Raw genomic sequence first — 26,117 nt, 5'->3', positions numbered from 1 at the left:
TGGAGGTGGCGGCCAAACCCAGGCACAGAAGTGACCTGCGTCTGCAAGTGGTCGGACCTCTTCCCGAAAGGAGAATCGTTGTTTGCAATAAAACGTTGTTTTTGAGAAATTGAAAGCTACATATCCAAAAATCCCAACTGATTAATAAACGGAAAGCTTTCAGGGTAGTTTTATTTCGGAAACAAAACCCAATATATTAAAATAAGAGCATTAAATATATTTCAGCAGAATCTAAACATTACTTGTTGGAACAAAGATTCTTTAAAATAACCTTTTCCTTCTAGTAATAAAATTTTACACATTCTACAAAACATAGAAAACACACAGCCTGATAAACAGTCTGAGAAGCACAATTAATCCGCCCTGTGTGGCTCTGCAGATTGAGTGCAGGCCTGCAAAGCAAAGGGTCGCCAGTTCCATTCCCAGTCTAGGGCACACGCCTGGGTTGTGGGTCAGGTCCCCAGTAGGGGGCATGTGAGAGGCAGCCACACATTGATGTTTCTCTCTCTTTCTCCTTCCCTTCCCCTCTCTCTAAAAATAAATAAATAAAATCTTTTAAAAAATTTTTTAAGTTAAAAAAAACACAGTTAATCCATTTTAGTCTATCTCCTCCTAGTCTTTTTTCTATGCATAAGAATACAAACATCTTTTTTTAAAACATAATTCAGAACTTATTACAGTTTATATTTTACCCCATTTCTTAGAATCCTGTTTCCCATGGTTTTCAAACACACGATTCACATGTTACGTAACTTCCCACTAATAGGAAGTTATCTTCAGCATCTCTTGTTTCTACCAGTGTCAGGCTGACCTCAAAATCAGCAAAAAGATTATTCTGAGGGAAAATTCTGAACTAATTAAGATTCTAAATACAATTAAGCAAAACATATGACTAAACAAAATTAAAATTCCAAATTATAGTAAATAAGCAAGCTCACTAAAATACATTGCGGAAAATAATTCTCAGTATGTAACATACTTCTAAGATGTTGAGTCAGTTTATACCTTCACGAGTTAAAACATGTATTCAATGACAACACGAAACGGGAGTTACTGTACCCTTCCAATCTCATGGCCGTCACACGCGTCCCGACAGACCACTTCCATGAGGGCGGCGCCGTAGCTCTCGATGATGGCTATGTTTTCTCTCTGTAACTTACTAAACACGTCTTCGGGGGCTGTCAGCCTTTCCCACATGGTTTTTTTGGCTACAAGAGTTACAACAGAAAGATTTTAAATACTCCGATGAAAAAGCCGTTTTGGCCAATGAATTACTACACTTCAAGTACAACATGCTGGTAGGTATTATTTATCAAATTACAATAAGGAAAAAATCAAAAATTACAAAAACACAAAATAAAATATGACGATGTGAGGTGTTACGGTCAAGAGCAACAACATTCAAAGGAAACAAACGGAGAAAACTTAACACTGAATTCTAATTCTCAGGTCTGTCAGATACGCAAGTTATTTAGTCTCTGTGAGTCGGATTCCTGTCACTTAAACAGGGAAAACTGCTGGCCAGTATCCAGTAATACGGCCGTATGGCTAAAGCAGAAGTAGTGTGGAAAAATCAACACATAAACATTAAAATTCAGTTTTTGTTTCAAAACAAAACATAAAATAGATACAGGGTCTGGCACAAAAGTACGTGCACAATAAATACTTTTTAAATTTAATATTTCTAATTTGAAATTTAAAAACACTATTACCTGGGGGGGGGGGGAAGTACTTTGTTACTTAAAATAAGTCAAAATAAGATGTAATTATGCCTAAAAAATAATTAAGTGATGAAATTACTCTAAAAATAGATCTAAAATTCAAAAACAAAGAATTTTCTTTCACAGTTGTACTGCTTTCGCACATCTTGATAATGACTTATAAAAATCGTGATGTAGAGCTCCACCTAGTGGCTGAGTGGTGAGTTCACCAATTCAACTGAACACAAAATTAATTTTAGACCAGAGGAAAATGGGGGAGTTGTGTTTAGGTGAAGGGGGAGTGGGTTCCCCATTGCTGTCTTGCTAGAAAAAGCCCCTATTTGTTTAAAAAGCATCTCTGAACTATTGTTATATTTTTAATAACCTTAAAAATACTTTTGTGCATTAAGTGGGTAGGACATTTCTCTAAATACGTCATTTGGCTATTATTATCTTTTAAGAAAGATATTATGTAAAACTATATAGCCAGTAAAGAATAACATTAGATAATCTGGGTCTTAGACTCAGAGTGGTTTTTAGGAATCTATGTACAAAATAACAAACACTCATAGGATTCTCAGAAGGACACAGGAGTCCATTACCAGAAGGTGCTTAAACAAGTTCCTGAACAGCAGAGCAACTCTGCACAGAGTATTACACCCTGCCTAGTCTGCGGTCAAAACATTTTTTCATATCTGAAGACCAAAGAGTACAGCTCATTACTATTAATTAAAATTACTAACTACATTTTAGAAAGCAGCACTTAACACTATTTTAAATATAAATATCTTCTGAAGAAGTAATTCTAGTTCTCAGAATGCGTCCAAGAAAACCTCGCATTAGTGTGTAAAAAGACATATGCACGCTGTGGATGAGTGTGTAAATGGTAGAGGGCCATTCAACAGAATCCATTAAAAGAAAAATGTGCACACATTCTTACCATGGAAATTCCACCGTGAAATATTCTTCATGAAAAATACATAGGCATGTGAAAGAACATTTGATGCAATATTTTTTGATAGTAAAGTTAGAAATAATTCAAATGCCTACGAACAAAGCCAACTGTAAAATAATGTTACCCTCATGCTTTGGAAGAATGGAGCCATTTTAAAGGTTCACCTAGGCAGGTACCAGGACGCACTACAAAGGGAGGAGAGGCGGTGCAGACGCCACAGCACCTTGTCCAGTGGACCGGGGGCCAGAAGGCGAGTTACAGAAATATAAGCTAAGGTCCTATCTGAGGGGTTTTCAGTCCTCATGTTTGACCTTTTTAATTTTAGAAAACTAAACATTCTTCCTCTACTTTAGAGTAAGTCCCTTTAATGATTTCATAAAGACTCGTTTATTTCAGCTTTGCTTAGACAGAAGATAAAAAAGTGATTTTAAAAAATTTAACCCATCTCTAAAACCAGAAAAGTTTAGGTATCTAATTCTACCTGCTTCTAAGGTGTCGGGTTCATCGGGCCTCTGGGCGATCTGTAGGTAATAGAGCAGAGAGCCGTACAGGTGTGTCCTCACTCGCTGGAATCCGCCACCTAGGGAGATGCACAGAACACATTTTCAAACTAAAGTTAAAACAAATACAAAAGCTGTAATTTACAGAAAATTCAGATGAAAAAACCTGTCTTCAAAATGAAGTCTAAGAGTTTCTTCAATATGATGTGAAGTGAAGAATCTCCAATAGAAGCAAAATCCACCACCGGGTTCTCTGCTGCAGGAGGGGAGGTGATCGAGCCCTCAAGCATAAAAGCGTAGTGGGCCTCTCCGAGCCCCGAGGCTAGCGGCTGCTTCTGCTCCGTGCGGACAGCCTGGCTTAGGTGGGCAGTCAGGGTGAACACAGCACCTGCCACCACGGGCATCAACTCCTGTGCTGCCTCGTCGTCCAGTATCTTAGAGCAGAGACAAGTCAGAGTGAGGACCCTGCTCTTGGCTACAGTCAGTAATATACTATATATATGCTTAGCTGTTCAAATACCGTAAGAACACAAGATAGCATTGTACTGCTCAAAGAGAACAAGCTCGTAAGAGTATGTATGATGCTGAGTAACACATGTTCTCAACCAGAAGGGATTCCCATCAGAAACCCCTAGGAGGTATTTAGTGGCAAATCACATAAACGGCCTCACCACTAGAGCGTCCCATTCCATAGGTCTGGGGGGCAATCTGTCCATGAGAATGTTTTTAAAACTCCCTAGAGAATCCTGATACACACTCTAGTGGACAGCGACTCCCATAGAGAATCAATACCTTTCTCAAGGAAAGGCTTAATTAACATTGGCATTGCACAACTCTATTTGTTCCCAATCTCATATTCCTAATTTTATACCTAAAAGTGGGAAATAAAAAGGAGCGTGGCAAACTGTATGTACACAAATATCTGTTCAGCAGTGTGAAGCAGTTTAGGAAGTACGTCACCTTATCATGCACATCTTGCAAAATATCCCGAATAATCAGCTGCCGGTCCTCCGTCTGAATGAGGTCCTGGGGACAGGCTGTGAGTATTATCTCCACCAGCTGCCTCCAGGACTCCAGCACGTGCCGCTTGGCATGGAGACACTGCAACAACTTGTTCCTCGCCACCACATACTGCAGGATGGTGCTGATCTCCTAAAGCCCGAGGAGTGCGATCGCAAGGTTAACACGTGGCAAGTGGAGCCTTTTACCGACAGGTTCCTATTCCTTCACTGTCAGCTAATCTGAAAGCGTTGACATTTTGGAAACCTACCGTCCCTGCGTATGGCAGCCAGCAGACAACTTCCCGTGTTATCCTGGTGGCCGGTGCCATGAAAAGTGAAAAGTAATCTGTATGGCTCTGTGTGTGTGAGGCAGGGAGCAGAGGTGGAACACGAACAGACACCAGCTTTTTAACCCAGGCTTCTTTCTCCTCACAACTATCTACGTCGGCTAAATCCCTGAGCACTAGAGTTGCCTAAAACCCACGTTCCACAGCATGTCTCCCTGACGTGTCTTTTATTTCTTTCCCTCTTGTTTGGGCCCAGCCAGCTCTGTCTCCATATACGTGGTTCTGCTACCTGACCTCTTACTCATAACTCCCCACTTGTGATGACAAATGACTCTCTTCCCTCGCTGACAGGCAGGAAGTGAAGTCTAATAGGCAACATGGACAGGAAGCACATCCTTACCTAGTCCAGCAGGAAAAGTGTTACTGATTGTGATATTCAGACGTTAGCTTCAGTTCAGTTTATAAAAGTTATAAAGTGAAAAATGAAAGATTCCATTACAGTTTAATTTTTAGGTCATTGACTAATAATGAACTACAAGTCAATTTACTGTTCCGTCTTCGAACCGGCACGTCAAGTAGTCCAAGTGGCGAAAGGGTTAAAGCTAGCGCGCACTCAGCAGGCTCACCTCCATCAGCAGAGGTCTCTGTCCGATGGCTGCCATTCCCTGAAGGGCATTTACTTCAGCCACAAGAACCCTGTGAAGAAGCTATGCAGGCGGGTAAAGAGAGAAAAATGAGACCATCTCAGACACAGAGAGGGTAACCCCTAGCAATTAGTATAAACTGCCCTGGAGGGAAAAGTTTCAGATACCTTTACATAAAATCTACCTGTGGCCCAGTCCCGTTCCTAGTCAAAAACATCAGGCGCCCCTCAATGCGAGGGGGGTGCCCAAGAGCCTCTGTGGCAAGTAAGTCAGTGCACATGCCCTGGTAATCTTCTTCCCACTAGTGAGGCCATTACCATTTACCGGGCGGAAAGGTAAATGGTTAAAACCACCCCCCAGTTACAGCTGGGCGGCACGACTACTAAAGAGAAAGGTGATGAGGAACCTTTCAAACAGGTACAGGCAGTGTGGTCTACTCGGTTTGATTTCCCAGCTGTTTGAAAACTGAAAACCACAGTCCAGTACACCAGCACCTCTACCGGAAAGCAATCACTACCTCTTTCAACCAGTACCTGTCAGAATACAATCAGTGTATTGTACTTTTGTCTGATAAAGCAGTATGAACTGTCTGGTACTGCACACACTGGAGCCCCATCCTCACCTTGACGTTGCAGACCGTCTGTCCCCGTAAATTCTTATGTTCACAGTTAGCTATAACTTGTTCGATCTGGACCCGATCAAAGAAATCCAACTGCAAAGGCTCCGGGATCTCCTGACTGAAGTCAATCGAGTCGAGAATACTTAAAATTTTTCGACGTACTAGAAACAATAAAAAGCAGTTCAATTTTACTTGGGACACTGAGAAGAGCAAGCCACTGTATTCCAATCAAGGCAGTGAGTGCTATGTTCCAAGAGGGCACTAGTCTAGAAAATAAAATAGATTTTATATCTAATATATCCATTTGCAAAAATATTTTTTTCCTATCATCCTCGTTACAACATTATTTTTTTGGATGACAAATAATCTTTCATGTGGCTTTTCTATACCAGTTAAGAATTTGAAGATACAGGCATGATAGTTATCTCTTGAAACTCTATCAATGGTGCATTCAGAGGGCTTCACCTTTGGTAGCAGTGTCAAAGTGAAGGAACCCAGAGACAGACCGATTTTCATCTTCTATTCCTCCTTCACCATCTGCTGGAGCATCGGTAATAACAGACCAGAAAAAGAAAAACATCCTTGTAAAATTTATTTGAAACTAACAAACAAAGTATTCTCTTTCTAGGTCACTGTTTCTAGGTCAAAGAGCCCTCTGCAAACAGATAATTAAAATGCAAAGATGATGAGGACTTACCAACAGCATTCCTCTAATTCTTTCTGTCCTATGGGAACCACTTCACAATTGTAAAGAGGATAATCAGAACTCCAAAAGAGGCAGGACCCAATCATGTCCCAGAGCTGGTTAGAAGAGCTTATGCTTAATTTGCATGTGTAATACACACTGATATATCTTAGCTCATGCTGGCTCCATGAGACAAATTCTTTTGAAATCTCTCTATGTATTAGTTGGTCTGAAGGTTGTGGGTTATTGTTAAGCTGAAATCTATGTAATTGACTATAGCAAAATACGGATGCTTCAAACAATAATAAAATGACAATTATGGGATAATTCTGTAATTTTGTGTTTTAAGGAAAAAATTCTAAAGGCAGAAAGAACTTGTTTGGCCTACACTCGCAAGCTCAGCACAAGGGCCAGACCTGTGCCTGCATTCACCCAGACCAGTGGGCAACACCACGCAGCGATGCCCGCAGGCGCGGTTCACCTGAGTACGGCTTCACGGGCACGTCATCCAGCAAGAGGTGCAGGAGCCTCTGGGTGTGTGACCGCTGGCGATTCAGAGAAGTCACCCTTAGCTCTATTGAGGCAGTCTTCATCAGCCACGACATTTGGTTCAAAATAGATATTTCGTATTCTGGAAGTCAAATACGTAACTTTAGTTTCCCAGAAAAATAACACGAGATCAGAATAGGCCTAAATTCCATAACTCATCGAATATTTTCCTACAAAACTTAGTCAATAATTTATGAAACTTGGCAACATAAAAATTTATATTACTCTGTAAAATGAAAAAAGAAAAAAACAGATGCCAACAGAGGAAAAAATAAGGTAGCGTATCTATAAAAAATGAGCAAAAGCAAATGAAGAACAAGAGAATCAAGTTTCCATTACCAGCCTAGTATCACTCTGATCTACAGAATTCTGAGTCCCTCACATTTTGACATTAATACAGAATATAATACTTAAAAATTAATTCTCAAATATATAAAAATATTTAAAAGTTAAAAACAATCATAGCTTCATTTTTATTTCACAAAACAAACACATTTTGAAAACTTACAATTAACTTAAATTGTACAACTTTAGGACATCCCTTAAGACAACCCAGGACATCTGGTGTAACCTGTCACTAGGGGCGGGCCTTCCACCGCAGCAGCCACTGGGGAGAGGCAGCCAGGGCTCCGCACTCCCCCACGGCCATGGGCCTCAACAAGGGCCGCAGGGTGACCAAGCGCAGGAGCAAGCTGAGGCACTGCTGCCAAGGGCACCTCGCCACGCACGGCAAGTTCATGTGGGACACGGCTGAGAGGCGTGTGGGTTAGCCCCTCATGAACAGAGTGCCGTGCAGCAACTCGAGGTCTCTAAGGACAAGTGGGCCGTAGAGGTCATCAAGAAAAGTGGGGGGGATACACCCACACCAAGAGGAAGAGAGGGGAGCTGAGCAAGTCCTGGTGGCCATGAGAAAAGCAGCCGCCAAGCAGGACTGCACCCCGTCACTCTCTGCGCATGTTAAAACTAAAAAAAAAAAACCCACCATATAATTAGGGTTGGGAATCACTTATGTAAATTTTTGAACCCAGTATTATTTTAATATGCCTGGCTTTGAAGTCCTAACTTGTGACAGTACAAACAAAACACACCAAATACTACTACTACTACTAACCATTAACTACTACTACTACTACTACTGACTACTTAGAATAATAATAATGGGCAACGCTGGATCAATTTTTTAAAAACATATCATAATAGGCAAGCTTAACTGTTTTTCTAATTAGGCTTTATAAAAGAGGGTTTTTAAAAAAACTTTTAAAAAAGTTTTTAAAACAATATTTTAAAATTTATTTATTTTTAGAGAGAGGGGCAAGAAAGGAGAAAGAGACGGAGAGAAACAGCGTGTGGTTGCCTCTTGCGTGCCCCATGCTGGGGACCTGGCCCACAACCCAGGCATGTGCCCTGACTGGGAATCGAACTGGCGACCCTTTGGTTCAGAGACCCGTGCTCAATCCCCTGAGCTACACCAGCCAGGGCAAAAGAACTTCTTATATATAAAAAATCTCAGTACTAACAATACAATACACTTATGAAAATAAAGTGAAAAATTTTTTGCCAGTGGGTAATTCCCAAGGGTCTCTCACACCATCGCTCTACTGGTAATTACTAGTAATGAAAATTTGTTGTGAAATCCGTGAGCCTGGATTTCCTGAAACATAAAGATGATACAAAGTAAATTTTTAAAAACTCAACAGATCCCCACTGTCTGGATATAACATGAATTCAAAAAAAGTGTTAAAGACTGATCAAAAAGAAAATTATATAATGTAGAACCCTGTAAAATGTGGGTAGCCTGGGATAATTGTGTTGGTCAGGTCAATAAACTAAGTTATAAGTGGTTTCCACCATAATTAGTTTTCTATTTTTCATTTCAAGACCTAATATAGTTTCAATATATACACAAGAAAGTAACATAAAACAGAGATTTTTATAAAACAATTTTACTCAAAAAAAAAAACCCCTAAGTTTCCAGAATTTTCTTCTCCTTCAACACAATTTAAAAATTTTGTTAGGAAAGTGATCAGATTCCATCTTTGACAGACTGCTTTAAAATCATCTCGTGCTGGCAGCTAAAACATCGTCTAGCACAAGTTACAAAAGCAACCTGAAGTGCCAAGCTAGTAACAAAAAGAGAACAGAATCCCACAACAGTAACCACAACCCGCAAACATTACATGAGTAAACCCACTCCACATGGACTTGACTGATTTGTTTTAAGGAAAAATGATGTCCTACCTTTGTTAGAAAAAGGTAAATGTTGCAACTGAGAAAATAAGAAGTCCTGGCTGGTTCTCAAGTACCGCAGAGTAGGGCCGGACGTGTCGGAGCAGGCGCATAACTGATAGATCACCTTCAAGTGGAACAAGAAAGTCCCCGAGTCAGTGTTGTTGTTATACATCTTAAGATACTCAAGTCTACTAAGGGGACACTAAGGCCCATCAACAACACAAGCAAACTGGATAAACACAAACATAAAGCTTAGAAGCTGAGCATTATAAACAGTCCTTAGCACCTTCACTCAAGAAGATACGTTAAAATATAAGAGCGATGAAGTCATTACTCCAGGACTAACCTTGAAATCACCCTCCATATATTTATTAACATATACACATACAGCTAATTAACAAGTTTTAATATTTTAACCATTATTAGTACCAAATTACTTGGAAGTAACTTCTGCAAACCACAGTTACTTTAATCCCAACCTCAGGAAGAAAGATTTACCAGAATTGAAGGAATTGAAGAATTATAAAAATCTACAGATTGAACTAAATTACAAATATAAACTCTAAATAAAAATTTAACAAAAAATAATAATTAGGAATAAATGCTTTTATATCAAATATAAGAAAATGTGAACAGCTATAATACACAGATCTCCATGAGATATGTGAATGTCATCAAGAGAGACAAGTAGATAAAATGGCAAAACACATTTTACATGAGAAAAAACAAAAATAGCCAGTAATCAAAGAAAAATGTCCACCCTTTGCAGTAATTTAAAAAAAATAAAGGCAGTAAGACAGGACTCCAATGAAAATCAGCAAAATTTTAAAATGTAAAAAGCAAATCCCAGTATTTGGCAAAATGGTAGTGAAAATTTTCATTCATGAGTAATTCATTTTATAAATGTTTATTAAATTCCTTCCATGTACGAAGCACCACTTAACACCCACTATAATTGTTGCAATGACTTCCAAATCAAAATCTTAACTATTAAACTATTCGCATCCTTTGACCCAATACAGTCTATCCTCATTATTGGCAGAGTTCGTACTTGCAAACTCGTCTACATGCTAAAATGTACTTGTAACTCCAAAATCAAAACTGGCGTGGTTTTGCAGTCATTCACAGAAAGGCACCAAGCAGCAAAAAACTGGGGTGGCCCAGTTCGATGCGCTCCGCCGAGACTGAACCGGGGAAGGCTCTGCCGTCCCGCTTCACACCGAGAACAAGAGTCCTCCTCCCCGGGCGTCACTGCGCCATTTTTGTGCTTTTTCTTAGTGCTGTCACTGGCTGACACGGTCCCTAAGCCTAGTGCTGGGATGCTGGGTGGTGTTCCTGAGGGCAAGAAGGCTGCCATGTGCCTTCCGGAGAAAACATGGGTATTGTTTTCCCTTCCTTCAGGCATGAGCTGTAGGGCCACTGGCCATGAGTTCAATGGTAGTTAATTAATTAATTGTATATGTAAATTAAGGTTAATTAATTAATGATAGAAATATTACATAATATATGAAATAGTGTCTATAAACAGAAACACACATAAAGCAAAGTTATGTATTCATTAATTGTTGAAAATGTTGAGAGCAGAGGCTGGCAAGATGCTGACCCTATGTCTTCCCTAGGAGCAATGGTTCGATATTTGCCAATTCAGCGTTCACTGTAAATATACAAAACAAATTAACAACTGACTGCAAACCCTATCTAAAAAAATATTTTTAAAAATATAAAGCAGAGGAAAAAAAACTAGAAACAACAAAAATGTAAGTTACATTGAAGCTGCATAGAAAGTTTATACACTGAGGGGGAAACCACCCCCCCCAAAACTGTGTGTCTACTGAGACTAACCAAACAAACAGTATGTATACACAAGGTAGAATATACGGTAACACAAAGTAGAACTTAGTAGTTCTGCTGCAGTTGTACGCTTATCTTTCAAACAGCCTTGACAATGATTTAATGCTCTGCAGACAAACAAAAATCTGATTAATTCGAACTTCTCAAAACAAAACAAAAATCAGTCATTTGCATCAGATGCCCAGTGAAGAAGACACAAGCACAGATCCTCAAAGTTGTGGGAAAAACTGCTACATGGAGGAGGACACAAAACACGCGTTCCCACGGCACCGCAGACATTCTACAAGCATGTGCCCAGCATCCCTCCTAGTTTCCAAGACGAGGGAGGAAAATTCTCCATCCTTAAAAACAACAGCACAACCACCTGCTCTTCACCAAGGGCCGCTCTCGGGTTTCAGCTGCCAGCAGCCAGGAGGTGCTCCGAACCCACTTCCAAATACATCTGCAAATGGCAATGTCACACCTGTCCCCCCAAGCTAAGCCCTCCAATCCCAGCAACCTCCAAGTCTTCTTTGAAGTGCACATGGAAGGCAAGCGGGTTGGTCAAATTGTCTTAGAACTGTTTGTAGATATTGTACCCAAAACTGCAGAAAATTTTTGTACATTGTGTACCGGAGAAAAAGGCATTAGCCTAACCACTGGAAAATCTCTCCATTTCAAAGGATGCCTGTTCCATAGAATTATTAAGAAACTTAAGATTCTGGATAGGAACCTCTCGAACCAGAATGGGGCAGGTGGAGAAGTGTTCACGGGGAGAAGTTTGAAGATGTGAATTCCTACGAGAAGTACAACCAGGAGGGTTTACTGAGCATGGCGAACGCGGGCTGCAGGATCAACAGCTCTCCGTTCTTTGCCACGGCAGTTCCGACTCCTCATTCCCATGGGAAACGTGGTATTTGGCCAAGGAATTAAAGGAATGGGTGTGGCAAGGATTCTGGAAAATGTGAAAGTGGAAAGTGGAAAACCTGCCAAATTGTGCGTTATTGCAGAAGGTGGAGAACTGAAGGGGACGACTGAGGAATAGTCCCAAAAGGGAATTTATGTAATTCACTAATTTACATAGAAAAGATGGTTCTGATGACAGTCATCCAGATTTCCCCGAAAATGGAGACACGGATTTAAAAGATGTAGATAAAATGTTGTTAATAACAAAAGACTTTTAAAAATTGGAAATACTCTTTTCAATCCCAGAACTGGAAGATGGCCATTAAAACATACACAACAGTTTTAAGGTATGTGGAAGGTTCAAAGGATGTTATTGAGAAAGCAGATGGATCTAAGCTGCAACCTGTATCTTTGGGCTGCACAGTTAAAATTGCTTGTAAACTGAAGATGTCAAATTGTCAAACCGTTATTGATTAACAGTTATCTGGAGGCTCCTCAAATAGACCCATCAAATACCAAAGCACTGCACCACAGAGCAGGGACGGCAAGGACTAAAGGAACACAGACCGCCCAGCATTGGCTGACCTTAAGAAAGCTCAGGAGATAGCACCAGAAGAGAGAGCTATCCAGGCAGAATTGCTGAATGTCGAACAAAAGACAAAGGCACAAAAACATACAGAAGGCAGCACATACAAAAATGTTTGCTTACTAAGGAATTCCACTTTGCTTAAATATTACACCTTGACGGTACACAGGCAATAAGAAAATTTAAGGGATGTTGTCTATTATATATGATCCCTAATTGCTTTCCTTGACACTTCAGCTCCCTGTTGTTTACAGTTTAGAAATACTGATATGGGTTCACTGTTAATAAAGTATTACAAAGTAAAAGAGAGAGAGCGCAAACACACAAGGCTCAGTCTCGACTTCTTACTTCTTGTACTGTTGGATGATGAAGGTATCAATAAGGCCCAAGTTATTTCACTTTGCTACAAACAGATTTATTTAAACAAACAAGCTCTTTTTAGAGGTTTGAATCTTTCTCTGAAGCATAAAGCTACAGGTGAAGAAAGCCTCTTTCATTAACAATGGAGCGGTGCTTGGTAACATGCAGATTCTGACTCAGCAGGTCTGGAGCAGGCCGAGCTTCTGCATTAACAAGCCCCCAGGTGGTGATGCTGATGTTGGACCACATTTTTAGTAGCAAAATCACAGACTGCTGGTATGTTTTGGTCAGTACAGTGTTTTAAAATCAGAGGATCTGGCAAATCAGGACCTGCATTCCGACGTCATAAAAATTAGCAGGGGCTGAGAGCAGGGCAAGCACTCCCCAGTGTATCAAATTCTCCTCTCCCCTCTCTTCCCACCTTTGTCTTCAATCTGGCTTCAGTCTCTTACCTCACCTGCCTAACCCCCTTAGCTTAGATGATTAAGCTTACCCATTGCTTCTCCATGTACGTCAAATTCTACAACAGTGTGCGAAATAAATGTACATCAAGTTTGTTCCCCCATTAAGGAAGACTTAATTTTGATTCAAAGTAACACCTAGCTTTAGCACTTACAGTAAAGACTGTTTGGACAGCCAGAGGACAGAAGAAAATAGTAAAGAATTACGAAAAGAAAAGCAGAAAAACAACAAAAATACCTGTCAGTAGAAGTTAATGATGTATTTCTTACCATGAAAATGTGAATCAGGGTGAAATTTAAATTGAGAAACCAGTTGCATCTTACAAAGCCTAGTTCTTAAAATACTCATGGAAGGAATAAAATAAAAAATAAACACAAGTATAAAACACAAGTAAAACAAAAGTTCTCATTATAGTTTAAACTTTATACTAATTTGACTTTCTACCACCTTACATATAGCTATAGGGCTGCATAATTTACATGGTTCTTAAAAAGTGCTTTCACTCACATCCTTACATTCTCACGTAAGTCCAACAACATCCACCTCACAGATCACAGAGCGCAGAGAAGCTTCACGGCATGCCCCAGGCGACTCAGCTAGCAAGCGGCAGAGAGGGGGACCAGAAGTCCGCTGACCCAAACCCACTGTCCTCTTCCCCACAAAGAAGCAACCTGAAACACAGCATCCTTGGACAGTTTCTACACCACCTGGTCGAAATCCACCTCAAAAAACCAATTTCCCTCATTTGTCAAGTGATCAACACACAGGACCTGCAGATCTATAGGACTGTGGAGCTTGTGTGTTACGACTTTTATCCCTAAGTGGAGGACAGGTCCTACTGTTACACTTTCACTGCTGTGCGTATCCAAGCCTCTAGCTACGTGTCTTCTATTAAATGCTACCGCGTGCGGCCTGCCGTATACCTGGTAACACAGCTCGGCGAGCTGAGGAGACTCTCTCACCGCCACAGGGCCCGTCCTCCCTTCGGTCCCCTTCTCCAGGATGTTCAGGATGGCATGAAGGCACGTCCGAGGGCAACCTAACACTCCTGCGTGAAACCAAAGGGAGTTCAACTTTCTTTTGAAATGTCTGCACTGAAAATCTGAAAATACCTTTACAGAAGTTAAGTTCCTTAATCATCTGCTCTGCTGTAACAGCCTTACGAAATTGGTACAAAAAGGTGATAAATACTTACTGTCTAAGGCTCATGCGTCCATCCCAACTGTCAGTCCCAAAGACTGACCCATCGCACTGCATTACTTACCTCCTTCAGGGAGTCATCCCAGGAGCCCCGCATTCAATGAGTGGCTGTTCGGCCACCGACATGAGGGGGGAAATAAATGTGTACGTGTCTTACGGCGATACCTGGGTCTTGCAGGTTCGTGGTGCTGACAGGTTTTTTCAGTTCGAAGCCCAGCAGGTAGAGAGCGAGGCTGGGTGGGCTGCGCTCCAGGGAGGTGATGAGAAGGTTCAAGATGTGGATTCTTGTTTCATGACGGATTCCGGCTAGTTTCTTTTCAAGTTCTGAGCCTTAACGTGAAAACCACAAAACAAAATTATAAAACGGTAACAAGTCAACATAAGTCAAATTTACAAATATAAGACTTTTATTCCAAACCTCTATCTTCTCGCCGGGGTTTCAGTTTACCGTTACTCAGCCATCACGCTGAGTTCAGATTTAGTAAGAGGTTTCCCAAAGCCTGTACATTCAGGCTAGCAAACCCTCTAAGTTCTCTCACATCAGTCACCACTGGACAGGTAACGGTTTCCTGTGTGCCAGGTGTTTCCGTAAAGGCAAAAACACACATGTTAACCTAAGACGTACCCTCTTCCAGACGTATAAATTCTTCTGTATCTTCACTATCCAAACACTCCACAAATCCGGCCATCAGCTTCTGACTTATACTCTGAAGTCACACAAAGATAAAAAAATAAGTTCTAAAAAGTTCCTAAATATCAGAGAAACTATAGTACATATGACATATATAAACATTTGCCTATGAAGAAAAAAAGGCAAACCTGCACCAAGTGAAGAATTTAGGTTTTAGTTACATTTTTAATAGAACACTCAGTTCCTTCAATTGCCGTAAGTTAGCTCTCTATAAAAATAATTAAAGAAATAAAATTTTCATTTATTGGTTTCAAAACTTGCTTCCCTAATTGTCTTTCCCAAAGAATGAAACTAAGTTTGTTTGTTTTTTGAAGTATCATTAAATTGCTGTTTTATGACTCTTCGTTATATACTAAATGCTACGGAATCTTAACTAAAATATAAAATTCTCATCTTATGTCTAAAATTCTCATCTTTAGAAATGCACTACATATCACTAGTTTTATACTTCCGGGCTGAGAGATGAGACACCACTCAATCTCCTTACAGGGTGTTAAAATTGGTAACAACTCACACTCAAATGAATGCCAGTGAACGGAAAAGCTTCGTCTTCACCATCCCCTGATTATCACACAGTGTTCGTGAACTTCACCCAAAAACCCAATTAGCTATCTGTATTTTCCTATGAATAGTGGTTCTCAACCTGGAGGGCACCACCACTCCAGAAGGCCCATAGAAACGAGTGACAGCATTTTGGGTTGTCACAGCTATAAGTTACTAGTGACACATAGTGGCTGGGGACCCGAGATGCTGAGTCCAGCAACATGACGGACAGCTACAAACACAAAAAAGATCTGCCCCACCCAAAATGCCCCTGTATCGGAATGCTAGCTAACACAGTGATCCAACATGAAGATACAATGGCGGAAATGTACACAAAGAGAAAAAGACAGCAAGTTCCAGTTGCAGCTGTTCAGCAAAGACAGATTATAAACTAGATTAACAGAGAAATATCTAAAAACTCTCTATAGTGTAATACCAAATTAAGTGACACAAATGGGAGTTATCGGAAAGCCACAGAAGGAGACAACTCACAACAGTGAGATACACCCAGCATTGCAGAGGATCACTGAGAACAGAGGAGGAAACAACAGAAGCAAAAAACAAACAAGTTACACTCACAACCTAATCACTTCAATGCGCTTACAGTAACAACTGTCTCAGTAGACGTTACAGTCACATATAATAGTATAGATAGTATCATCACCACTACAGTGTATGTTGTATCGATGTGGTATTTATTTGTTATTTTCTTCAAATATAAATCACAGCCCCTTACACAAGTAGGTTTTCACCCAACATACATAAATGCACTTACTCTTGGAGAATTTCTCCAAAAATAAGATTCTTCCATAGACACTGTGATTTCCATATGGACTCAGAATGCACCAAAAATTAACCACCACAAAATCAGTTACCTGGTCATGTGTGAAATCTCCAACCAATTTTATCTGAATATTGGTGTTGCAAGAGATACAGCAGAGGATCTTGGCACTTTCAAAAGCCAATTCTGGATTAGTATTGCCGTGATACAGGTATCTTTAAAACAAGAAAACATTTGAGGAATACTGTGATGAGACTTGGCTTCTCACCATTCTCAACAAAGAACATTTAGAAGCAGGGCTTCTCCTACCCATACTGCACTTTTGGGTGAATTAGACAACGCTCTCCCCTTCTAACTACATGCAGCCTCTTATGGGCTGAATCGTGTACTTCTGAAATTCCTGTGTCGATGTGTGAACCCACAGAGACTTGGAAATGAGGTCTGTGGCGAGGCAGTCAATCGAGTTAAGATAAAGCCACCAGGGAGAGCCCTGATCCAGTGACTGGTGTCCTCATAGAAAGGGGAGGTCTGGACGCTGACACACAGGGAGAAAGCCATGGAAAGCGGACGGCAGAGACCAGGGGGATGCTTCTACAGGTCCTGCGACACCAGACACTGCCAGCAAGCCACCGGAAGCTAGGATACACCCAGTGAAAAGTTTGCTCCCCGTCCTGTCCTCACACATCCAGTTTCCCTACTGGAGACGCACACCATTAGGATTGTATCATTTCATACCTGGAAATGCTTAGGATGTAAAATAATTAGGAAGAAGAAAGAGAAACTGTAATGGAATTAAAACCACAGGAACTAGACAAAGCAAGAACAAAATGAGGCAAAAAAAAACAAAAAAAAAAAAAGGTGGCAGGCGCATGAGGGATCTGACCAGACTTGGAAAGCAAAGCCAGAATGCCCAGCTGACTCACGTCGTCTTTTCCACCTACGCCTGTAACTTACCTGGCAATATTCACCACATTATCAGCCTTCTTCGTTCTGGGATTGATTCCCTGCAGAAGCTGTTCTAAAGGAGACACTATCAGAGCCAGCTGGCTCTCTCTCAAAAGATCCATGAAGAGGTTCTCCTTCTGCAGAGCAAGATTGAGAAGCGCAAGGCAATGCTGCACTGCTTTCTCCAGGTGTTTCTTCCCTGTAGCCCCAAAAACGAAATCGTGCGAATCTTAGAACCTCGCAGTCACGTCTTAGGAAAACAAGATAAAAGACAAGTTCTAGATTCAAAAGGCCCTCAAGTTCTCAAAGTTTTAGCCGCAACCTCACAAAACTGCTCACCCATGCAAGTCACGGTAATTTCTGTGACTCGGATGACTTTTATGCAGTGGCTTCTAGTCATTTTTCCTGTAATTTTCCCTAATTAGTTACAGCAATGGTTCTCAGATGCGGCAGGGGCAGGGGAGAGTATTTTGGCCCCAGAAGACATTGGCAATGTCTAGAAACACACTTGGCTGTCACAACTGGCCAAGCGCTACAAGCGTCTAGTGAGTAAAGGACTACACTGCACAAGACAGCCCCACAACTAAAATTATTCGGCCCAAAACGTCAACAGTGATGAGGCTGAAAAACTGTTGGAGTAATATGTGCTCATCGTGGAAAATTTAGAAAATAAAAAAGCTAAAAATATAAACATGGATCATTTATAATCCCATCATTCAAATTTAAAATTCATGGGCTCCGAAGCCAAACTACGGACGTTCAAATCACAGCCCTGGCACTTTCTGGGGAAAGATGTGAAACCTCCTTGTGCATTACTTTCCTTATTTGTTAGCTGGATATAATAATATCTACCACGGGGCTTTCATACAGATTAAATGCATTAATACATACCTCTCACTGTATGACTCCCTGAAAACGCTACTATAGATAGAGAGAATCTTACAGTGAAAAAGAACTTCAGAGATAATTTGATTATTTCCAACCCTCAGATAACAAAAGATGAAAATATCAAAGCTGTTTTCAAGACATAAAGACATTCAGGCACATACCAGGGAAAGGGGCATAGGTGTCCAGCTGCTTAACGCCTTCTTCCAGCAGACTAAGCGCAAGCTCCAGCATCGGCGACTCATTTAGAAGGTGATACATCAGACTGAATCCTGGTGGCTTATAGGCGATGATTTCTTCTCCTAAACAGAGCATGACATAGTCCAAAAGATAGTGAATTACTATTTTTTCATACACCTTTGATTTACAAGAAATGTATGAGACTTATCAATTAAATGGCACCTAAACAGATACAGGCAAAGTTTTAATTCAGAGACAATACACAAACTACACAGTGGTGATTCCCCAAAAGGCTGATCTGAATACAGCAATCAGTCTCCTATTATACGTTAACTCACTAAAGAATCTGTAAGGCAACCTTCGTCTTCCAGTAAGTAAATTTTACTTTATTTTGTCTTGCTAAGAACAAAAAAGATTAAATTCTAGTTTAATTTATAAACAGAAATAATACATATTACATATAATACATAATTTATAAAGTTTTGTAAGTAGCTGACACCTTGTTTGAAAGTGACCGAATTAGTTACCTTGTAGCTCCACAAACTGGTCTACAAAATCTTCAAGTTGAGGCTCATAATCTCTGAGCAATTTGTAAAACACCTCCAAAACAACTTCAGCAACTTCCCACTATAGAAAGATACAAATATCTCAGTAACAGTGAAACAGTCCAAGGAGAGAGCCAGGCTAGGCTTTTCCTTCCCCCGACCCCACTTTTCTCCAGAAATGAGTGAAGTCCATCTACTTTATTAATTTCTTCTAAGCAATATACAAATGCCAATTCATTTTGCTTTATGTCGCTAAATGACAATGAACTGGCAAGTTTTTCAAGGTAAAACATTCGTAAAAGCCTCACTCCTAAAGAAATGTTTCGGCAGCAGATATTTGCGCTTCATTAGCAAATCTAAAGCACCTAAGGGTCCAGTCATAGTCCATTTAGAATTCAACATCAGATTTGGACAATTTTCCAAAGTGTCACATAGTTCAAATTCCCTCTAAGAATCTCAGCTGAACAGGATCTGAGAAATCACCTGTTCTAGCCACCCTTACTTCCCAGGTGAGTCAGTGATGCTCGCAGCATGAATGGTTTCCCCAAGACCAGAGAGCCTGGCAGCAAACGTGCGGGAGGTCAAGCCCTGGACTTCAACTGCAGACCAGTGTTCTACCCTGGGTCTCGAGCCAAAGACATTAAAAAGACATAACCACTGGCAAGCTTGCCCCCAAAGAACCCAGTATTATCTTTCTTAAAAATGTTTTTAAAAACTATGTAACAAAAAGTATTTATGCCAAAAGAAAAATAAATATCTACAACAGTACAGATAGTAAAATTAAAACTTCATTTTAAAAATTCATGACACAGAATTTTTAAAAGGTTAAGTTTGGTAATTGTACACAGATTATTTTTAATTGTTATTTTAAAATCACTGTTTTCACTGCACATGCTTTTACTAAGGCTGAGTTTGGGAACTGGGACTATAGCAGGATTTTTTTGTTTTTAAAAATTTTATTTATTTTTAGAGAGGAAGGGAGGGAGAAAGAGAGGGAGAGAAACATCTATGTGTGAGAGAAACATTGACTGGTTGCCTCCCTCACGCCCCCAACTAGGGATCTGGCCAGCAACCCAGGCCTGTGCCCTGACCAGGGATCAAACCGGCGACCCTTCCGGTTTGCAAGCCAGTGTTCAATCCACTGAGCCACACTAGCCAGAGCTGATTTTTTTTAACTACTATTTAAAAATTCACTTTTCCCTTTTTCAAAATTTTCAAGATCACTTATTATAATAAAAAAGGCGTATCACCATATAATACAATAATAGGTTTGGGGACTGACAAATATATACGCTGCCTCTGACACTGCACAGTGGTTACTTGCCTCGGTGCAAAGCACTGTTCTTGTGACGAGCCAATGTTCTAAAACGCACTGCTCTAAGCTACGTCTGAAGCAGATGCTCAAGTGCAACAGTCACAGAACGGAGGGGAAATTCTTGGGGTGAACGCGTGGGCGGGGCGGGCACTGAAATGAATGGCAGGGAGAGCAGCGGCACTGAAATGCAGACCTGCGTGGGCGGGAAGCAGCAACACCTGGGAAGAGCCAGGCTGACCGCAGCTCTAACACTTAGGTCATAAGGACCTTTTTAAGAAAAGGAAAATAAGATATTTCAAACAAATGCAAAAAATATCAGGGCATTTTATCTGAAGTAACTTTCAGGAATGAGGCATGGTTGCTATTATTGTTTTACCCAATAAGGAAGTATGTTACCAAGGTAATTCCAGAGCCCAAATAAAATGTGTACCCCCTCAGTGTTTATTTTTACTACACGAGAAGCAAAAATTATAAAACAATTGACACAAAAATGAACGTCAGCTACTTGGGACTAATTTAGAAACAAATATAATCAATGATAAAGCAATGCATAACTAAACTATGCTAGATACAAGTAATGGTTATGCAGTCATTAAAAAGACTGTTTTCAAATAATCTTTAATACATAAAAAAAATCTTCATTATGTTCAGTGGCCAAAAAGGATACAAACTAATAACGTAACTAATGATCTCAATTTAAGTACATACACATAGGATAAAGATTAAAAGTAGTTATCTTTCCTTCAGCAACAAGATTATGAATGATATAATTCCTTATATTTTTCTGTATTTTCGCAAACTGTCCCAAATGAGCATAAACTTGTTCTTATAATCATTAATACAACAAGTAAACCTAAAAGGTTCAAGAACAGCAAACTATAAACATAAGGCAGAAACGTCCCTACAAGATACATCTTAGGGTGCTCTGTGTGGCAATAAACAGTATTCTAAACTACAGTGAATGACGCCAGAACCTGGAAGGGCCTCTTACATAGTGGTTATGCCTGGATCTGAAATCAGAGTCCTAGGTTCAAATCCTGGTCCTGGACTTTAGGCAAGTTCCTTATCCTTGCTAAGCCTCCACCTGTAAAATGGGAATATTAACAGTGCTGCCTCGCAGTGACGCTGGAATTACGTAAGTATGACGGGCGCAGCTCTGAACGTGTTGCAACCAGAACAAACAGTGTCGGTGCTCCCTCAGCCTTCGTCCCCGGCAGACTCACCGACATGGGCTACAGCTGGCTCTCCCACTAAGCCAGACGCCACTACCCAGAAGTACCACTAACTGACAGAAACTGGTGCAGGTTTAAACTCATTTAGAGCCCTAACCGAAATTATCCTAAAAAAGGACAGTGTGTTTCCAACTGAACAGGGTGTCATATTCTTGGTCCCATTTTGGTCAAAGTTTGTTCATTAAGGATCTGAATGACTATGAATGCACATCAATTAAATTACTGACCACTAAAAGTCAGTGCTTTGGTTTTAATGCCCAAAATTATTTTTTAATGCACATAAAGTAATCAGACCATAAACATTTCAGCATTAAGACTGAAGCTTACTAACTTGTAAAAGCGAAAATGAATTTGCAGCATTTTATACCGTTAATAGAAAAAGCAACAATAAATCAGTAAGGAGAAAAAAGCTCTTCTCTGAACATAACCTTTTCAGCAGGTCTCCGGTAAGCTCTTGTGCGGAATCGGAGAAACACAGAATCTCTAAGGAACTGCAAATAAGGGTCAAAGCCAGGGGGCCGCAGTCCAGCACCCAGATTAGAAGGAAATGAGCTCTCCACCAGGGTACTAATAAGCTGGCAGAAGGCCCGTGTCAATGGGTATTCTTCACACCGGGATTCTATTTCATTTAGTTCAACCTTCCAAAGGAAAATAAAGAACATTTGATAACATAAAAATATCAGCTATAAGGTGCAAAGCACTTTGCAGATATTAACTCATTAATATTGCTATAGTATCACACCAAAAACACGTAACAGATTATTACCATAATTCATTTAAAGAAAAAAATCACAAAAGTATTATACACTTGATCTTAACCAAAAGACCAAGCAGCGATACAAAGTATTATATGAATCTAGATCAATGAGAGGAAAGAACTTCAAATTCACACATACTGTTCCCAACTGTGAATTAAAAATAGAAGTCTCAAATGTTTCTGTATAAAAGAGAGAGGGAGCGCAGGCAGAGGAGAAAAGAAACAAAGTCCCTCCTCAGCTTGACCCAGGTAAGGTCATTAAATGGCGTTCAGACTAAACTTTCAGCCTGGATGGCTGCCACGTGACACCCTTCTCCAGCTCCGAAAGCCAAAGTACTTTGGTTCCTTTCATAAAAAGTTTCAGCAAGCCCTTCAAATGAAAATACATTAAATTTGAAAATTATAGAAACTTAATAGAGTAAGAATAATTCTTAGTCCTTCTATCATGTGAATGTATAAATACAGCATTTGAACTAAAAGGAAAAATTTACCTCTATACCAATAGCATGCCTCTGGCTTGGAACCCTCACGGTCTGCAGTATCTTAAGATAACAAAAATGAGATGTTAGGAGCATTCCTCATCACCAACAAGTAGTGGCTTTGCGATACAACAGTCACCGTCTTCCCCACCACACCCACAAATCCTACAATGGCCATCAGAACTGACGACTGACAGGTCTCTGTGGTCTCTCATTAGCAATTGTGTCAGGGCTGGTGGAACTGCCAATCACCTGGGCTTCGGAAAACTGGTCATTTCCAAGTGCACACAAGATGTGTTTTCAGCAAATTTCCTCTTACGGGTTGAAATCTCACCAGTGTTCTAAACACTGGTCTGTTTTAGAACCAGCCCTCCTGTTGGTACCAGGAAACCAAGAAGTACATTCGTCAAGAACAGGCTTCTTCCGTGGGCGGAAGTTCTGCGTTAAGATGTCCTGTCCCGACCTTGCTAGGGCCATACAATCTATTCACTGCTGTGCAACTTAACTCTCTCACAAGTTGAGAATACACTATTAGATGGGAAACTAATAGTCTGCTTAAAAGAAGAACAAAAACAGTCTCGCGCTAAGGACAGAACTGTCTAAACCCAATCGCACCACATCTCAGGTCTAAAGAGACACCAAGCACTTAGGACGCTGGCCGGCAAGTCCCGAGACACTCGTGAGTGAAAAAATCAAGTATCCATACTAAACCGAAGTGACCGGGCCTCTCAGCACATAACAACTCCCTTAGTTCTTGTTTTCATGAAGTATCACTGCCGCCCTCGGGACACATACGCTAGAACGTAATTAGAATATTTGACTGCTTCAAAACAGCTGCTTCTGGGAATAATGTGTTAGAATCACAGGCCCCCTTATGCTGTATTACTGTAAGACAAACAGTCCCCCAACCATTTTCCTATACATACCTCTACATAATACATTCTTATTTTCCTCTTCCTCTTACCACATATAGAAAAACGATGCCTTGAAAGAAATACTCCAATAGGGCTTACCTCTAGAGAAAGAAAAGGTGGTAGCTGCTCACTCTTCCGGCACTGGGCAGGAAGTGCACAGAAGGAAGAAGCAGGAAAGAAAAATGGGTAATTCCCCACACTTGATGAGTGCAGACGGCTTGCGAAGGCTTACCTGGATCACCCTGGTCTCGAAGACAGAGCTGAGGAATTCTGTCGTTCACCCTTGTCCCACACTGAAAAACTACTAAGTCTTCCGGGAGGAACCAGTCTCCGGGAACCTGGTGACACTGTCACCGCTCCAAGAGGCAAACCCAAACCTACCAGCCTCTAAAATGCTCAGGACCAAAAAGGTAAAACTTGTCATTGGGAAGCTCACGGTATGTAAGTTTTAAATTGGGTGCTCTTGCTTGTATATTATCAAGACTCACTTTCCAAACTGTAATAAGGTAAATAAAGGCGCTTGTAACACTACCTGAGTGTATTCCAGTGACTGCCAGAGGAGAGCAGCGATTTCAGGCGATTTGCCAAAAGCCGCCAGTGTCCGCAGCAGTTCGGCTTTCAGCACCGGGGGGATGCTGCACTGCAGGAGCCCCAGGATCACCACCACGGGGGTCCACTGAGGATGTTCGCAGAGCGCCAGGCGAGCGTTTTCACTCTGGGCAATGAGCACGAAATGAACAAGAGACTTCCCATTTTTAAAAGCTAAGAGAAATGGCCAGCAATCATCTAAATAGCACTTACCTGCTGAGTATTCATAGGCTATTTAATACATGCAACAATAAAGATAAGCGGCTTATCTTATCTTTAAGTGTGGCTTCTGCTTGAAGTCTACCAGTGAAGCAAATCAGATCACTAGCTCAGTCGAGGTAAAGAACTGCGGAGAAACAGCCTTAGTAAAATTAGTTTCACGGCCCTGAGCGTGGAAACGATACGTGCAGAAATAAACGGTCTGCCAGGGTCGTGTAAATCTTCCCTAGGCACTTTATATCCTTTCTTCAACAATGTACTGCATTAGCCAAAAAGTTCGTTTATAGTCTTTTCCCATAAGATGGCTCTAGTAGTGTTTAGTTGTCTTTAACTTCATTTGAAACAATTTTATTAGACTGATTCTGACAGCTGTCATATCAGTGTGCATTAAAAAAAAACTTATCAAAATCAGTGAATTTTTGTGCAGCCAATTAATTTTAATACCGAAGATGGAAAAAGATATGCAACATTTTCAGCATACTATTATTTCAAGAAAGGTAAAAAACGCAACTGAAACGCAAAGATGTGTGCAGTGTATGGAGAAGGTGCTGTGACTGATCGAAGGTGTCAAGGTGGTTTGTGAAGTTTCTTGGTACTATTGACATTGTGGCCAAATAATTCCTTCCCGTGGGGCTGTCTCATGCACTAGAAGATGTTTAGCAGCACCTGGGCCTCTACCCACTAGAAGCCAATAGCAGGAGATAGCCGACATGCTCAAAATATCCAAATCAATAAAGTTACTGGTAAAAATGAAAAATGTATCTTTTAGAGAAAAAAATGTTAACAGATGTTTTGGCCAACCCAATAACATAGTCTACTGTAATATAATACATAAATGAATATATACTTGTCCTTTACAGATAAAAAATGGAGACATATATGGCAGCAAATATTCCATTTTAATTCAATAAGAAATAACTAACTCTGTTTTGACGTTTAATAATGTTAAGCATTACTGAAAAAAGGACAGAAAGTTAGAAGACACTATTCCCGTCCTTCAGTCAGAATGTCAGACTGAGCAACTTATCTTCGCTCTGTTGAACAATGGAAGCAACTAGAAGGGACTTCTGAGTAGAAAAATTACGTAATGAAAATAATGTCTTTTACACAGCCTAATTCGGCAGTGGCAGGTAAGACGGCTTGGTGTAAGGAGAGAAAAGAGGAGTGATTCCGTAAATAACTTTTCAATAACAGACATTCTTTATGTACACACCCACACATCCACACCTATGCAGGGGAACTTTCTAGAAGGGTGAGCACCCAACAACTGATTCTTATTTGTCCTCGTAACTATTTTCCTCCAGGTTTATATTGTCATTTTCTTACAAGTTTATGGCAATACACAGGACTACAAGAACCACACCTTCTAAAGGTGAAGAAACAAAGACCTTAGGAATAGAACCCTACAGGAAGCTTCCCGTGAAGATGGCGGGGTAGGTAAACACTGTGCCCGCCTCCTCCAATGCCCGCATCAAAATTACATCCAAACACACCTGAAACCTATGTAATTTTATTAACCAATGTCACCCC

General features: G+C 40.5%; 1 protein-coding gene and 1 pseudogene across 1 annotated transcript in view; one reads left to right on the top strand and one right to left on the bottom strand.

Moving 5' to 3' along the window:
- Positions 1-26,117, bottom strand: part of NUP205 (nucleoporin 205) — a 66,615-nt gene that overhangs the window by 18,481 nt on the left and 22,017 nt on the right. Inside the window, exons 13-31 of the mRNA XM_053926373.1 lie at positions 24,313-24,495; positions 22,879-22,929; positions 22,059-22,268; positions 19,066-19,165; positions 18,523-18,660; positions 17,483-17,672; positions 16,623-16,743; positions 15,139-15,220; positions 14,679-14,843; positions 14,237-14,361; positions 9,179-9,293; positions 6,873-7,022; positions 6,172-6,243; positions 5,710-5,867; positions 5,070-5,150; positions 4,116-4,307; positions 3,322-3,589; positions 3,137-3,235; positions 1,060-1,208 (exon numbers count right to left, since the gene is read on the bottom strand). Coding sequence (XP_053782348.1) covers positions 1,060-1,208; positions 3,137-3,235; positions 3,322-3,589; positions 4,116-4,307; positions 5,070-5,150; positions 5,710-5,867; positions 6,172-6,243; positions 6,873-7,022; positions 9,179-9,293; positions 14,237-14,361; positions 14,679-14,843; positions 15,139-15,220; positions 16,623-16,743; positions 17,483-17,672; positions 18,523-18,660; positions 19,066-19,165; positions 22,059-22,268; positions 22,879-22,929; positions 24,313-24,495 — 2,649 coding nt within the window. The remainder of the gene's footprint in view (positions 1-1,059; positions 1,209-3,136; positions 3,236-3,321; positions 3,590-4,115; positions 4,308-5,069; positions 5,151-5,709; positions 5,868-6,171; positions 6,244-6,872; positions 7,023-9,178; positions 9,294-14,236; positions 14,362-14,678; positions 14,844-15,138; positions 15,221-16,622; positions 16,744-17,482; positions 17,673-18,522; positions 18,661-19,065; positions 19,166-22,058; positions 22,269-22,878; positions 22,930-24,312; positions 24,496-26,117) is intronic.
- On the top strand, positions 11,216-13,203 carry LOC112299762 (peptidyl-prolyl cis-trans isomerase D-like; annotated as a pseudogene).

This window comes from Desmodus rotundus, chromosome 6, assembly GCF_022682495.2.
Source record: "Desmodus rotundus isolate HL8 chromosome 6, HLdesRot8A.1, whole genome shotgun sequence".
Classification (NCBI taxonomy): domain Eukaryota; kingdom Metazoa; phylum Chordata; class Mammalia; order Chiroptera; family Phyllostomidae; genus Desmodus; species Desmodus rotundus.
This window is presented reverse-complemented; position numbering and strand designations above follow the sequence as displayed.